The 17,376-nt window shown below is 39.1% G+C and overlaps 1 protein-coding gene across 11 annotated transcripts in view; it reads left to right on the top strand.

The window, feature by feature from the left end:
• The window catches only part of RNASEH2B (ribonuclease H2 subunit B), a 71,179-nt gene that overhangs the window by 26,098 nt on the left and 27,705 nt on the right, over positions 1–17,376 (top strand). For 9 of the 11 annotated variants that reach the window (XM_082365610.1, XM_082365613.1, XM_082365616.1 and 6 more), the window contains 4 exons: positions 570–677; positions 2,302–2,403; positions 2,960–3,036; positions 6,771–6,885. In XM_082365610.1, coding sequence (XP_082221736.1) covers positions 570–677; positions 2,302–2,403; positions 2,960–3,036; positions 6,771–6,885 — 402 coding nt within the window. The remainder of the gene's footprint in view (positions 1–569; positions 678–2,301; positions 2,404–2,959; positions 3,037–6,770; positions 6,886–17,376) is intronic. The other 2 variants (XM_082365614.1, XM_082365612.1) reach the window with 1 other exon arrangement.

The raw sequence follows: 17,376 nt of genomic DNA, 5'->3' as shown, positions 1-17,376 counted from the left end.
ACGCAGTCCTCACCCCCTTCTAACTTCCTTTTTTTTCTTGGTGTTTTAAGAAAGGGAAGTTTTCATCCAATTGGGTGTGGCTGTCCTCACTCCTCATGGCGTAAAGCACGTTGCTGTTGTAGGGCCCTGGCCTTTCTCACGTGGAGCTCGCCTCAGGGGTGTGCAGGCCCTGTCTCCGGCCCTCTGTATGGGAGGCTGTACACCGCCCTGGAGACAGGGCCCACAGGCCACCTCAGTTCATCTGGCTGAGCCATTAGGTTTGGGTAGTTTAAAAATGGGTTTTCCTTCCTGATCTGATGGAGGACTCAATGAGAGGCTCTGTAGCAGTTAAGATAAATGATTTGTACTTTTGTGTTTATTGGTCTAAGTTCAGTGAGGATTATACAGTTGGAAAACAAGCATCTGTATATAATAGCTACAAGCTTTCCTTGGAGTCACTTTGTATAGACTATATCTATGTATGTTTATGTTCATATTAGGAACATTCCTCAGAACTATTAGATAGTCTTTTGATTTTTGTGTGTGTGTGTGTGAAAACTTACAAATAAAAAACAGATTTGTTTTAACAGGGGAAGGAGCCATTTACTTGTTCAATATGTGTCTACCGCAGCTGTTTGAAATAAAAGTTTTCAAGGAAAAAAACCATTCTTGGTTTATAAATGAATCAGTTCAATCAGGTAAGTGACTAGTGTATATATTTACATTAACTGAACACATACCCTGACTTCGCCATCCTTCACATCTATCTGCCCAGTTTGGAGTCTGGTCCATGGTTTTTTCTTTGTTGGCGTCAGAGCAGGGTTTAATCAAGGAGAAAGGAAAGATTTAAACAAGTTTAGATCAATAACTGTGTGTCTTAGATGGTAGGAAATTTTTAACTAACAATTCTGATTTTTCTCCTAAAACGCTGACACACCCCGAGTCAGATGACTTTTGTACTATGGAGTGCACATTGTGTTCACTGGAAACTCTTTGCTCTTCTCTTAGCCATTTTTGAGGATCTTCAAGTTTTTAACATCTTATTTCCTTGCAAATGGATGCTGATATAGCTTCTAGAAGAGAAGAGAAGAGAATAGAATGCTTTCTCATATAAATTACTATGGCCACCCCACCTGCCCCCAACACACACACCCAACACCCAATTTCTATTTCTTTTAAGAGCGTTCCTTTGATATGGGGCTCAGTGTTGACTCGGAAGGAAAAAGGATACCACACGTAGCCCTGACAGTTCTGGGTGAGAGTGGGAGGGTGCGTCATGGGGTGGTTGAGGCAATCTCAGTTCCCTCTGTCCCTCTGTCTCTCATTGTAGAGAGTGCTTTCCATTGCTTTCTAAGCCCTCTGCTTTCTGTTGACCGTCTTAAGTCACCGCTTAGTGCTAAGGTAGAAAGGCCACTTTGACTTTCTTGTAAGGCATCCAGAAGAAGGGTTTATTGCTGGTGTTGAATTTCACATACCTGTGTGCATGAGAAGATTTGAAGTGGTTTTCAGTTGCTGAAATGCAATGGTAGACTGTGTATTTAGCCTGGTAGGGGCCAAGTATACATTCCTTTTTATTGTTCTCTTTTCTTATTTTTCGTTTGGCAATATATGAGAGTTCCTACTTCTAATGTAATATACTTGCCTTTGAGTTTGGCTGGATAGACACAGTAATATCCAGATGAAACTGGAAAATATTCAGAGGCAGTGATTGATTAGCTCTCCTGGACTGTCTGACTTGGTACCTGCTTTTTTTTTTTTTATAGACTTTTTTTTTTTTTATAGTTTTTGGTTCACAGCAAAGGTACCTGCTTTTTTTCATCATTGTCTTCTTTTTAAACGTAACCTTAAAGAAAGAGCTGTTTTTAAGAATGGCTACCAGGATATTGTTTTCAGAACAAGAAACCTGTTTCTAATTTCTGAATATAATGGATGCCTCATATAAACTGAGCTTAGAGCTTCTGATAGGTTGTTTTCATAAACTTCTCTTCTACTTTTAAAAAAGTAATGTCATCATGTAAAATTATGTCCTTAATTTTTTTTTTAACATACTATGAAATGGATTCATGTATATAATTTACGGTTAGAATTTCTTGGCTGTATAGGTAGGTTGCTCCGTTAGGAGAATAAAAGTCAGTACATGTTTCCTGAAACCAAATTAATAAGTATGGAGATAAATGAATTGTTTATGGTTCTTTTTGATGAAATACCTCTTCTGGTTCACTTCCATGGAGGAAGGACTCTGGGGTGCTCGGAGGGGCGTGCGGTAGAGAAAAGCGGGGCGCAGGCAGCCTCGTTGGTTTGATTTGCCTTTTTTCCTTCCAGCCTGGAGAGCGCCACTCATCTCACTGCAGAGATTCCAGTTTCTCATGCTCGGTCTTCTTCGACTCCTGCATGCTTGCATTTTTCTTTGGGAGGAGGGATGGGGTAGGTTCTGGAGTGGGTAATGACCTCTGAGCTTTGAGCCATTGACAGTTCAGAGCTGTGAGCCCAGAGCCCATAGGAGAAGCCACGTCCAGAGGGAATAATATTGCTTTCCCATGGCTTCGTCCTCAAAAGCACAGGAAATTACATTTTACTGCAGCTTTGTAGATAGACTTATACAGGTTTCCTAATGTTTGCCTGATTCACATTCTGTCTGTATTCCCCCGAACCCTGCTATTTTTTTTTTGGCAGGGGCTGGGAGGTGGGGAGAGTAGGGCCTCTATTAAAAATGATTTCTAAAGAAGAAATGGAAAGTTAAAGATCAAGTTCAGTGTCTTGGCTGTCCTCTCCACACCAGGGATTTGAAGCTGTTTGGAGTGAAATCTCATGGACCATTTTCTGCCTTTTGAGGGAATCACATAATCTTGGGCCTGTGTAGGAGGAGCTTCTGAATTTGGAATTTCACATATATTTTTCAATGAATGGTTCCCACATTGGGATTAAGGTGAAATAACTAAGTTGTCTTTCCATGTTGTTGAATTCTCTTTTTAATCTGTAGGAGGTCTTCTTCACTTTGCCACACCCATGGACCCTCTGTTTCTGCTTCTCCACTACCTTATAAAGGCTGATAGAGAGGTGAGTTTCCCAGTTTGGGATATTAACAGTGGGGAAACAGAATAGACTGTTTTTTTAACATGATCTCCTCTCTCTCCTTATAATGGTCCAAATGTAGACTCCCCACAGTTCAGATTTAACTTGGTTGGTATAGAACACCTGTATCATGCGTGCTGGTACAGATCAAAGCACCGATCGGCAGACCTGAGATCCAGCATCGTGATCTTGGACTAGCTCACCAATGAGTCCTGAGAACTGCCCAACCCTTTGTGTTACCTGCCTTACTTGTTTGACAAAGCCTAACAATGAAATTCTCATTACGTACTCATTAGTTTTGAAATATAGTACAAATGTTAAGACCTCAGGCCTTAAGAGAATAAAGAAGATTTATCGTCTTTCATTTTCTTCTTTGTGAGACACTGTGAAATAGGTACTCTGGGGGTGTGTCCAGCAAAAGCTCCTTAATGGGGAAGCTGTAGTTGAGGAATCCCAGATGGAGTAAAATTTACCTTTGTGATATAAAGACAGAGTTTATTAATAGTAATAGTTCCAGCCAGAGGTTCCAGGATACCTTTACAGTTGACAAGCATTAAGGATCCCAAAGAACTTTTTGTTCCTGTGTGTTTTATCTATCAATATTGACTACATTAGAAATTAAAACTGAGAAATTTTAAAATAATTTTATTAATTTATTTTTAAAATAAAAATAATAAGCCCATTATATATTAACATATGACATGTTTCTAATGAAACAAACAGTACAAGTCAGTGAGGAGTATGGTACTGTCTTACATTTTTGCAAATCTCTTTGATGTCTGGCTTGAGAGACGACAACTGGATTTTCACATCTTGTTCTGCATTCAGTCTGTTTCCATACACTGTTTGAGTGGAAGTGTGTAAAGAATATGCTGCCTTTCACATATGAGGTCAGAAAAGGAAGGAATTGTATATTAGCCTTTTACATAGTTACGGATACTCTGCTTTGATACTACTCCAAAAACCAACAAGTGGTGGTTTCTTAAAAGTTAGTTGCAATGTGGAATCTGAAACACTGTCAATGAACTTTCCATGTTCTCGTTAAAAAACAAAATTCAAATGAGTAAATTTTAAAGATCTTATTGGCTTTCTTGAATGATTCACGAATTGGGCAGCATCTATTCTAGCAGACAGAAAGACGCTCCAAGGAACTGTACAAAATGAAAAACTTTTACAGCCAGAAGGGAATAAGAGAACAAGAAAGTTAAACTAGACTAAAGGGGGATTGGTTATGGCAAGGTCACTTTTCTTTAGGGGATGCCTGGCGTCTATCAGGCAAATGACCTAGCTAGTGCTGATTAGGAGATTACTGATTGACTGGTTTAAGGTTCCACTTCTGGGTGAGCTGAAACTAATTAAGTCTCTGTTTGGGCTTAGCACAAACGACTCCATTTTGGGTCTGCTGTCTGGTTTTTAACGCTCTCTTACATTAAAATCTATTGGATCTTTCACGCATATTACTTTGCAGTATCATGCATTGGTCATTTGGAAAATATTGTCTCACTGAATTATGCAGGTCTTCCCAATGTCTACACAACTCATTACACACACACACACACACACACCTTTGTTAATTTAATATTACTAGTGATCTCTTTAGAAAACTCTGAGTGTTGGGAAGCTTGTCATAGTGGCAGACAAATTGTCTACAATTCTAATTTTTGCTTTAAAGTTCAAATTTTATCGTTGGCTACAAGTACTGTCAATCTTTCCCTTGAAGTGACAGGTTCACTTCATTTATGTTCTGTCAGTACTCAAGTCTGAATAACCATAGTTCATAGTGGTTCTTTCAGGTAAAAAACTGAGAAAAAAGCAGCTAGTTCTGCTCGCAACTCAGACACTCACACAGTGCTTTTCCTTGAGATGATCCCTGAGCCTCGGCGGCAGCCGAAGTACTTCAGCCACACTTGACTTTCATCACACGGAGCATTTAACCTACTTGCACTCGAAGGTCAAGATTTAAATAAATTGCTTTCGCTCCTTGATCAAGGAAATCCTTAAGTGCAACTGGGATTTTTTTTACCTGCTTGTCCACGGAAGTGAAGAATGCAGCGGCTGCTGGACGGTTTGCTGGCGCCACCCTGACCGGTGCTGAGGAGCCAAGGGTTTTACCCACCTTTGCATCGAAATCATCAGTGCAGATGTTGACACAGTGAAAATGCAAAGAGCATCGTAACCTTAGTTTGAAAATAGTTTGGAGCTTGTGGACCCCCTGCAGAGGTACTGGATCTCCCAGGGATCCACCAACCACAGCTTGAAAACCTTCGAAATGACAGCTTTAAGGAATAGAGTTATTTAAACACTTAGAGGAATCTTATTTTTGCACTCTCATGTCTGCAAATAGTTTAAGTGCTTATGGGTTCTCACTGAGTACTTAGATCCATTTTCCAAAACTCGTATTTTGTATTTATATCGATTTAATTTGTGATAAATACTGAGAGTAATAAAACTGACTTAAAACTTTAAGTTGTGCTTTCTCCTGATGCACCTTGTCGTCTCTTATTCTCCTCCTCTCCTACATTCTGTGTTCTTTATTGTGGATTAGTGAAGTTTTATTCCTTAGTTCAATCATGTTTCCCCTTATCTGGAAGCTACTGCGGTAGCCGCTGTAATTAGGGCACGGCGAGCAGTGAGGCTGGTGAGCCGTGTATCTCTAAGGAGCAGAAATGGTTCTAGTCACCACCAGGAAGGCCCTAGAAGTATTCAGGGAAGAAGATGGAAACTTCAGGTAGCTCCCATTCCTGGTGTTTCTAGGATACATTAGCGGGAGGAAGCCACCAACCAGCCTTAGTATCAATACATGTGCTGATGCACCTTTAAAGGCCCTCCCCCCCATTTGGGGGAACTGTTTGCCTATTTCCCATTAAGACCCTGACTCTGGTGAATTAATCCTCACCCTGGCCCTCTGGGAGGCTCTGGGGGTACTGTGGCTGGGTCAGGGAGGCAGATGCAGAATGAAGCTCATGGTGGTAAGTTGGCTTTCATTGTAAACCATCTTGCTCTCTCTTGCCAAATACTTAAAGTGCCCCTTAAAATAGCCCGTGAGGCATTCAGATATTTCCTCCCCTACATTTTAGATGTGATCTTTTCCTATTTAATTAAAAAAATATCAGTATGTACTTTCGAAATGTTGACCCATTCTTTGTTAAACATGATTTATTTTAACGTCAGTAAAAATAATTCTTCTGTCTGGCTCTCCCAACTGTTATTAACTTTATATTCAAACAAATTTCTTATTGCAAAACTCTTTTATGTATATATGGTAAAGAAAACAAGAATGAAACATTAGTATGTTATGAAATGATTATGTCAAGACTGTGTGGTAGGCCATTACATATTAGTAAAATATTGTTTTAAAGTAGTTAAATATTTAACACATTGGGTGATCATGGAAGAATATAGATTAAGGTAGGAATCTAAAGACAGTAACTTGGGAAACCTGTGAATTATTCTTACTATCTGAAGGAAAAAGAGAACATTTCAATTAAAACGTTTCTTGCCACTTTATGGAACCCAGGTGCTTTCGAGAGCTTCCTAGAGGGAGCTGAGAGTCAGTTCTGGAGCCTGTCTCGTTAAGGGAGTCCTTAGGTGGAACAAGTGACTTTGAACTTAGTTTAAAGGTCCAGCTATGAGGTTATATAGCTTTGTCTCTTTTTTTTAATGTGTGAGTTTGTTGACTGGAGTACTTGCATCCTGACTGACTAAAGTCTTTTTTTCAGGGAAAGTTTCAGCCCCTGGATCAAGTTGTGATGGATGACGTGTTTCCGAATTGCATCTTGCTGCTGAAACTTCCTGAGCTTGAGAAGTTACTTGGACATGTGACAGAGGAGAAAGGTATGGCCTACGGCCTTTGAAATCAGGCTTATGGCTGCCAGAAAACCTGGGCATCTGTCTGAGAATGCAGTGGCTTGAGGGCCTGTGGAATATGATGCTTATTCTGTGTGGGTCATAGGGGAAGCTGTCGTTCAGATTCGCTTCCACTTGTCAATATTCATCCTCTCTTGCACTGGCTTGTTCGGTCTGCGAAACTTGAACCAGTGAAATATGAGGGCCTGTCTTCCTGCAGGGCCAGGATTCACGAGGCTCAGGCTTTAGTCTCAGCTCTTCTTTCAACTAGGCTGTGACTTTAGGTAAGTGCCTCAACTGCTTTCTGCCTCAGGTTTCTCATTTGTAAAATTGAATAAAATCTATGCCTTTATTGATTCAAGAAACATTTATTGATCATCTGCTAAGAAGCACATGTTGAGCACTAGAGCCAGGCTCTAGGGATAGTTATAAATAAAATATTATCCTTTGCCTCACTTTGCTTCTACTCTGATGGAGACAAATGACAAGTAGGGCAATGACAGTAGGGAATAAGGGAAGTGAACTCTGGGTTTTGTGGGGATGCACGGGACAGGTTTATAACCTGGCCTAGGTAGGGTGGGAAGTGCGGGTAGGGGGGTATTGTGTTGCTTTCCTGTGGGAAATAACCTCTAAGTGGAGGCAAAGTCAGAGTAGCAGCATGGATGTATGGAAAAGTTTGTCATGCTTAGCAAGATCCAAGAAGTTCAGTGATGCGTTTAGGTTAGTAAGGAGAGAACATGGGAGACTGCTGGGCAAGGCGGGTTCAGGTGGTGAAGGGCCTTATATGTGTCTGGACTTGACCTAATGGTAGTGGAGTGTCAGCAAAGTTTTAAGTAGGGCAGTGCTATTGTGTGGAGAAGCTAAGGTCCGGTCCCCAGAGGCTGCTGCTGTGGTCCAGGTGGGAGGTGATGGTCGCTTGAGCTTAGGAGGTGGAACCAGAAGGAAGTAGCAACCTCGTGTGTTGACTGGATGATGGTCAAGAGAAGGAGGAGTCAAGGATGGCTTCTGGGCTTGTGCCTTGACCCACAGGATGGGTAGAGGTGGCCCCCTGGAGACAGGGGACATGGGTGGGAGGAGCAGGCTAGGGGTGACAGAGAGATGAGTTGTAGGCATTCATCTGAATTTTGAGAGGAGGAAGTGAGGCAGTGTGTGAATGTGTTTTGACAGGTTTGTAATAGCATTCAGACTGAGAATCAGTGTCTCCAAAAATCATCCAAGTAGTTGTAGAGTTAATACGGAAACACAGTGTGAGAACCAAAACAGCGGGCTGGTAAGTTATGGTTATTTGGGGTTCTAGATGGTTTGGCCAACTATGGTAGTTCTTCTAGGACCAAGAAAGTGGTGACTCCAAGAAGTGTAAGCTTACGGTGGAAAAAGGGAAACCCTCATTCGTTGCATTTCACATTCGAAGGGTCTACTAAATTCACACTTGGCCAGACACAGAGCTCTGTTTTGAGCCTGAGGGGTATGTGGTGCCCAGGTTTTCATCAAAGCAGCCCGATTAATGACACTCCCTGGTGCTGACCTTGGCAGGAGACAGTAATCTTTTTGTGGGTGACAAATGAAGTAGCTCATAGCCATTTCTGAAAGCTAAAGCAGTGAGGAATAATTACAAGTCATTTTCATTTTGCCAAGTTAATGGAAGCTGACAACACGATTAACTCATTATCCAAAAATCTTCCAATAGCTGTATAAGAACAGTTACCTGAAACCAAAACCCAGCAGCCCAAATTCAGAAATAGTATTAAAGCATTGTCATTTGTTAGTGTACAGCCTGTGTTCCAAAGCAGGAGCTTCCCTCACTTCCATTCCTTCCTCCTTGCTCACTGACCCGCTGACCGTCTGTTGAATCATTATCTGAACTCCTGTCCTAATCTCTTTCACTTCTCAACATCGCCTAACTTTTGGAAGTTCTGCTGTAATAGAAAGTGAATGCCTTATACTTGTCTTGTTTGACCAGCTCTAAGTAACCAATTGTAAACTTCAAGCTACTGTGTGTTTCTCTTTGGATCTTTGTGGAAAATGATGTCTGTCTTAGTATGCTGTCCTTGTATACAGAAATGACATGAGGAAAAATATTTCACATATTTGTGTTCTGCGTCAAGGGGTGAAGCAAGCGATGTGGAATTGCTTCTGTTTTGATGAAGAGGCCTTTTTGAAGGTTGAGGCATTAGAGATCTTATTATTTCTTGTTTTTAAAAAATTTGGGGGAATTCCCTGCCGGTCCAGTGGTTAGGATTCCGTACTTTCACTGCCGAGGGTGCAGGTTCAATCCCTGGTCGGGGAACTAAGGTCCCGGAAGCTGCGCAGCACGGCCAGAAAAAAATTTTTTTTGTTTTGTTTTGTTTTTGAACCTTCCATTATTTAAAGATTTACAGAATGTAGTTCATTAGGGGAAGAATTAAATTATGAAGGAACTGCCAAGACTTCTAGAGAATTGCATACATCTTTTACCCTGTGAAATTTAACCTAAATTACTTTGTTTTGCCTTACTGTCATTAAAAAGGAAAGAAAGAAAAATTTGAGGCCTAGGGTTTTTAGAAACCTGGCATGTATAAAGGTTGATGATATAACTGCTTTGAAAATGAAAGTACATGGGCAGGGGAGGCAGTTTTTTTAATCAAAAAATTTAAAGGTACAGAAAAACTCAGAGGAAAAAAACTACAAATATTTGTCTCCAACTGCAATAATCAACCAGTGTTAATGTTTTGTTATTTTTGCTTCATATCTCTTTCAGGAAAAGAATTTCTTTAGGAACAATCTGGTAATCTGATCACAGGATTTGATAAACTACAAGAAAAATTAAGAATGTATTTGCTACATAGTTTTGAGCAAATCATTCAAACTTTTCAGCATCCTTGATCTGTAAGATGAAGAGTTTGAAGGGTTAAGAGTATCCCTCATATTCTGCCATATGTTATAATTAGTCCTCTGCAAAGTTGTTCTAAATCATAAAATAAAGCTTTCCTTCTCTTACCTTTAGAGTGTTGAGATCTCTAAATTACCAGCATATGAACATTGTTTAAGAATTGCAGTTAATAGTATCTACTATCCACCACAAAGAGTTGCTTCAGGAATTAAATGAAATAATACAAGTAAATCAGTGCCCAGAGAGTGCTGGGTGTAGAGTAAGTGCTCAATAAATGTTTGTACCATTAAGGCTTGTGAACTAGAAATTTTAAATTCTTTGCTGATGTTTAAGTACTAGGTATACAGTAAGTGACCAATGCACATTTGTTTGATGGTCCATTGATTAATACAGACTCAAGTGGTTTAAGTGGGAGAATGGGGATAATCAGATAATAATAAAAATGTCTACCATATAGTAACAAATTATTATATATCATCTCTATGCTTGTTGTTTTACATATATTATTGAATTCTTGCAGTAATTCCCTTTCATTGTTAGTAGAACCTGAATTTTTACAAATGAGGAAATTGAAGCTCAAAGAGTTTAAGCACATTGACTAACATCATAGAACTTGAAGTGGTAAAATCAAGATTTGAACCCATGTCTGTCTGACGGCAACTCTTTCTCTTCCTTCTTACAACTGTGTAACACTTCCAGGAGACTCTGTTAGAGTTTTTAGGTGTTGTCTCATGTAAAAATAGAAACTTAATTTTTTGTTAGTCTTGTATATCCCATTAACAATTTCTCTTCGTGAGACAAAGAGAGAGACAGGAAAGGAGACAGCGGGAACTTCTACAGCTTAAGGAAAAGACAGTTCTCATCCTGGCAGTGAGCGTTCTGTTTTGCAGGCAACCTCTTTTAGCGATTGCCTTGGGTCCTGGCTGCTTGTTTGAATTTAGATATTTTTAAGTTAGTATTTGGTTCCATTCTCTGTGTTTTATTGCTAGGGTTTTTAAATAAGAAACAAAGAAGACTGCTAAAGAGTGGTCAGGTACTACCCGTGACAGGGAGCAGAGATAAAGAGGAAAGTTGATGTTTTTTCAATTCCATCCTCCCCACAGGCACTGTGCAGAGAGAGTAAAAACCTGAAATGCTCAAATTCCCCAGCCAGCTATTTTGATATTGGACTCCAGATGCTGTCTCAAAAGTCTGTGGCATTGAAGATCTCGTTAAGCCTGCTAGGTTTATGAGAACCTTTCCTTCTCCCTGCCGGATAAACCAGCCACAGTTGTCTACATCCTGAATGATGATGGCGGTGACCTTAGTTAGTTAGCACTGCCTGCTTTATTAGTGAGGGAAACGATGTGTCTCAGTTTGCTAGCTCTGGGGCTCAGCATGCTTCTTGCCAAAAAAGCTCCCATTCAGTGGAGAGATGACAGGGGAAAGGACTAATAAAGGGTTATGAACTTCATCTTGAGTATAACACTCTGTTTCATATTGCAAGCAAAAGCTGTGCTGCGCTGTCCATTGTGATTAACAGGAAGAGCCAGGAAAACTTACCTGATTAAAATACCCCAAGCACAGTTGCCAAGTTTCTATCCCCAGGAGGCAGGAAAAAAAAAAAAGAGACCATATGAGTTTCTCAGTGATGGAAAACATTCAGAAAGTAGATGTGAAAATCTGCTCCAGGCAGTTTGTTCAACAATACATAAGGGAAATTCAAGTTTGTGAACTGATTACCCAATTGCTGAACATGTTATTTAATTGTGGACTCCTTTTTATTCCATCTTTATTTTGTAAACCCAATCTTTCCAGATGTTTGAGACCAGTTTTATAGGCACCAGACACATTAGGGAAAGAAACCTTTCCAGCGTGTGCACATGTCATCTAACTCACAAACTCGCAAATATTAAATTTAGGACACAATAGAACACGTTATGGTATTTTTCATAATTGTGGGTAATCTGTGGCCTTCGTGAATATTTTAAACCACCTTGCTTATCAAAATGTGTAAATTTTAAAATTAAACAGTAGTTTATGCACTTCGTCCTTGTATAGTATTTTGGGATATTCAAGCTTGATACTTCTTAGTGATCACCTTGTCCAGGGGAATGTTTAGTTAGAAATAAATTTGTAATTTAAAAACTTCCTAGGAAAAAAACTCCAGGCCCAACTGGCCTCACTGGTGAATTCTACCATACTTTAAGAAAAAAATAATACTCAAAGAAATAATGATACTTAGTCAAATTCTTTTAGAAATTAAATGAAGAAGACATATTTCCCAACTAATTTTGAGACTGGAATGGCCCCAGTACCAAAATCAAAGTTATTACAAAAAGAAAACTAATCTAGTATCCCTTATGATCTTAGATGGAAAAATCCTTTAAAAATATTTGCAAATTAACTATGTAAAAAGGATGGTACATTATAACCAAGTGAGGTTTATCATAAGAATGCAGAGTTGGTTGAACATTAGAAAATCAATCAGTATGATTCACCATATTTATACATTACAAAAGAAAAACTATGATCATCTCAATAGATGCAGAAAAAAACATTTGACAAAATTCAGTCATAATATAAATTCTCAGCAAATTAGAGATAGGAAGGAGCTTCCTCCTTCTGGTAAAGACATCCATGACAAACCTAAGCTAATATCATACTTCATTGTAAAAGACTGAACACGCTTTTCCCCTAAGATTGGTACAAGATAAGGATGTCAACTCCTTATCCTGCTAGTGGAAATCCTAGCAGTTGCAATAAGATAAAAAAATTGGGACTTCCCTGGCAGTCCAGTGGTTAAGACTCCATGCTTCCACTGCAGAGGCATGGGTTCAATCCCTAGTCAGGGAACTAAGATCCCACATGCCAATAAATAAATAAATAAAAGCTATGCAGATTAGAAAGTAAATAGTGAAACTATCTTTTTTTCATAAACAGTATGGTCATGTATGTAAAAAGCTCAAAAGAATTTACCAAAAAAAAAAAAAAATCACTAGAACTAATAAGTTCTCAGGATATAAGGTCAATATAGAAAAATTAATTCTATTTCTATATATTAGCAGTGAACAATTGGACAGTGCAATAAAAGCACACCATTAATAATATAAAAAATCATGAAGTTTTAAGGATAAATGAAACATAAAATATGCAAGACCAGTACACTGAACATTACAAAACATTGCAGAGAAATTAAAGAATTAAATAAGTAGAGAGATATACCATGTTCATGAATTAGAAGACTTAATATTGTTAAGATGTCCATTCTCTCCAAAGTAATCTATAGAGTTAATGGAATGACTATCAGGCTTTTTTTTTTTTGGTAGAAATTGAGAAGCTGATTCTAGAATTTATATGACTGTGCAAAGGATCTACAGTAGCCAAAACAATTTTGAAAAAGAAGAACAAAGTTGGAGAACTTACACAACCTGATTTCAAGACTTACTGTAAAGCTACAATGATAAAGAAATTATGGCATTGGTTTAAGGTTAAATAGATAGATAAATGGAACCAAATAGAACAGAAGTGGACCCACACTTATGTAGCCAATCTTTTTTTTTTTCCAACGGTGTCAAGATAATTTAATGGGAGAAAGGATAACCTTTTCAACAAATAACCTGGAAAAATTGGATATCCATATGAAAAACAATTAACATTAACTCTCACCTCAGAGTCATACAGAAAAATTAACTTGAAGTGGATCAATAATTTAAATGCAAAAATGAAAACTATTGAATTTCTGGAAGAAGCCATAGAAGAAAACCTTTGTGACCTTGAGGATTGGCAAAGATTTCATAGGACACAAAAACTACTAACCATACAAAAAAATTATAAATTACATATCATTAAAATTAATATCTTCTGGTCTTTGAAAGATACCATTAAGAAAAAAAAAGACAAGCCACAGTTGGAAGAAAATATTTATATGACATATATCTGATAAAAGATATATATAAATGTATAAAGAACTCTTTTAACACAATAATAAGATGATATCCAGCCCTGTAGAAAAATCAGCAAAAGGTTTGAACAGACTTCACAAAAGAAGATTTATGAATAAGGCACATGAATAGATGTTCAATATCATTAGTCACCAGAAAAATGTAAATTAAAACCACAGGGAAATACCACTGATATCCATCAGAGTTGCTAAAATAAAACAGACAGACACTACCAGTAAGTTATGGAACAACGGAAACTCACCTGCCTGGCTAGTGGAAGCATAAAATGGTCGAACCACTTGACAATTTCTTGCGACTCAGTAATTCTACTCCTAGGTATTTTCCCAAGACTTATGAAGACGTATGTCCATACAAAGATTTGTGCAAGAATGTTCAGAGCAACTTTTTCAAAATAGCCCAAAACTGGAAACCACCTAAATGCCCTTCAGTAGGTGAGTGGGTATACAAAACATGGGATATCCATACACAGGATACTACTCCATAATACAAAGGAAAGAGCTACTGCTAGCTGCAGCAAAATGGAAGAATCTCACAGAAATTATGCTGAGCAAAAGAAGAGGGTCACAAAAAGGTACTCACTGTATGATTCCATTCCTATGATGTTCTAGAATAAAGCAAAAACAATTCTGTAATCATAGCAGATCAGTGGTTACCTGAGGTCTGGATAGGGATGAGAGAATTGACTGTAAGCTCAGGGGAACTTTTTGGGCTGGTGGTTACATGACTGTATGTAGACATTTGGCCATACTCCTCAAATTGTACACCGAAAATGGGTGTGTTAATCATACGAACATTATTCCTAAATACAGTTGTTTTTTTAAAAAAATGAAGTAGAACTGATCCAGCACAAGAAGCTAAGCCTCCTGATTTCAGACACAGTTTGTTTTGGGGTTTGTTTGTTTGTTTGTTTTGCTTTTTCCTCCCTCGTTGTTCTCTACAGGATAATGTTCCTGTCTCCCACGGAATCCAGTGGGAAGCAAGGCAGGAGTGACTCGAGCCTGGGCGACCAGGAGGGTGATTTGGGAGGAAGATGACACACAGAGCCTCAGCTCGGGCCTCTGGGCTTCCTGGATGGGTTTAGTCTTGCTAAGACAGGATGAAGTCACGCCCAGAGAGAGATACAAGTTGGCGTCCAAGGAGGAGGCAGTGGAGCCGGAAAAGAGTCAGAGGAAGAGACATTAGAGATGCAGAAAGACCAAGAGAAAGGCTGTATAGGACCATGGTGGAGAGTCTTTTCCCATAAGGAATAGGGTCGGAACTGCTGAGCGGGGTGAGGACTAATTGATCTCAGTAAAATGAACACCAGATGCATGGCTTTGAAGTCAGGTTGGGAAGGAATCCAGTGCTCCTGTTTACCAGCTCAGTGACTTTGGACAATTTGTTTAACTTCACTCAAACCTAATTTTTTAAGATGGGGACAAATAGTAGTTTTTACCTGAGATTTATTCTGAGCATTCAATGAGAAAATGTGTATGAAGAACTTAGCACAGGCCTGACTATACATTAGATTCTGATGTTATTATCATTAACAAGTTATAATTTAATTTTTTCGTAACTAATACTAAGTATTTGCTGTGTGCCAGGTGTTGTGCCATCACCTCATTCAATAGGTGACTTCCCGAGGTGACATCGTGCACTGGGGGTGTAGGAGCCCCAGCAGTACGGCTCATAGCCTGGTCTCCACTTCTTCTGAACCAGCATTTCCAGAGGGAAAGGAGGGGCCTGCAAGGGGCTCAGAGAGTGAACGAGAGGGAGGAAAGCTATGGCAGATTGTAGAATGTCCTTTCAGGAAATTTGGAGGTAGAGGCAAGAGACAAGTGAGTGGCAGAGTCAAGGTGGGACTTCTGGGAGAGACCTGACCACTGAGCCTCTATGGAGATTGTCTCAGGCAATGATCAGAACGTCTGAGACTCATTCAGCAGCGTACATGTACTAAGTGATTGCTGTATGCTCTTAGAATTCCCCCTATTTTTGTACAAAGAGATATTATGTCACCTCCAGGGAGGCTGAGTCTAGCCTCATCTGCCTTGGTTCCACAGCACGCTGTTTGCCAAGCAGTCTTGGCTCCAGGAGAGCAGGCATTGCGCCTTGGAATTCTCAAACTTCTGGCAATGCCGTTTGCAGTGGTCCCTCATTTTCATTATTCCAGTGACGCGTCCTGAGGGGATGGGTGCAAAGGTCCAGCACCCACTCCATCCACCTCTTCTTGCCCACAGTGTTGACGACCACAGGCTGAAATGGGGAGGAAATGTGCAAGAGCTCAGGCCAGCCCCTCCCCATACCAACCGTTTAGTGAAACTTCAAGCAGTTTAACAGATTGCTGAAAACCACCCCTGAGCAAGCAGTTTCCGTTTCCCACCATGATCATGAGGAAAGAGAAAGCGTCATTCTACGTAATTCTAGCAGAGTCACATGTGGCGAGTTTGCATCTGGCCGTGGGAATTCCAGTGGTCACGAAGGTAACTCCTGCACGGAGGCTGGAGGCCGGAGTGGAAGAGCTGCGTCTGCTGACTGCACAGAAAGCAAGAAACCCTGTGAATGAAGTGTTACCAAGGAAATAACGGCTTAATATCATATGCCATGTATGACATTAAGCCGTTAGATTACATAAAGCTAGCTGGATTGTGAGGAGAGGAAGTATAATTTATATGAGATGAAACTTTTATCCCCATAAAGGGCCAGATTGAGCCTATCATAAATCTAAATTCCCTTGAAGTAGCTATGGCTATATTGGTAATACATTAAAAGATAGATATATCTTTTCTTCTTTCTCCACTGATCCCACCAGAGCAGCACTAAATAATTAACAAGATTCTTTTCCTGAATGTATGCAATGAACTTCGTAGGCACCTGCATTTAGCTTCAATTTTCTTTCTTGGGGTTTCCATTTTTATTTTAGAAAAGGAGTCTTTCATTGAAAACATTGAGGTGAGCTTAAAATTATTCAGAAAAATTAAGATTGCTCGGTATGTTAATTTGCTGAGTTTTAAAAATTACCTTTTGAGACGATGACTAGATTTATTGTGGTGACCATTTCAGAATGTGTATAAATATCAAATCACTACACCTGAAACTTAATATGATATTGTATGTCAGTTATACTTCAGTTAAAAAATTACCTTTCCTCCAGATTTATTTGTAGAATTGTTTTCAGTTTTATTGAGAAATAATTGACATATATCACTGTGTAGGTTTAAGTTGTACAAAATGATAGTTTGATTTACATATATTTTGAAATGACTATCAGTAGATTTAGTTAACATCCACCATCTCGTATAGATACAATAAAAAGAAGAGAAAAAAAATTTCTCCTTGTGATAAAAACAGTTTGTATAATTTGATAATTTTCTTAAATTCCCACTCATTTAATAGTTGGTTGAGATCTGAGGTACCCCAGTTCTGTTTAGGGATTTTTTTTAAAGTCTCACGTATGCTCCCAGGGTTATAAATTGAGTTTTTCAAAAGTGTAAAATATTAGGAAATATTTTATTTTATTTTTTTTGACCACGCCTCACGGCTTATGGGACCTTAGTTCACCAACTAGAGATTGAACCCAGGCCCTCGCAGTAAAAGCAGAGTCCTAACCACTGGGCTGACAGGGAATTCCCTGAAATATTTTAAACCTCTTATCTTGTATACGATATAAACTTATGAGTTTATTTTTTG

The sequence above is a fragment of the Balaenoptera borealis genome, assembly GCF_965194805.1.
Source record: "Balaenoptera borealis genome assembly, chromosome: 18".
NCBI lineage: Eukaryota > Metazoa > Chordata > Mammalia > Artiodactyla > Balaenopteridae > Balaenoptera > Balaenoptera borealis.
The sequence above is the reverse complement of the archived record's forward strand: the minus strand, read 5'-3'. Positions and strand labels throughout refer to the sequence as shown.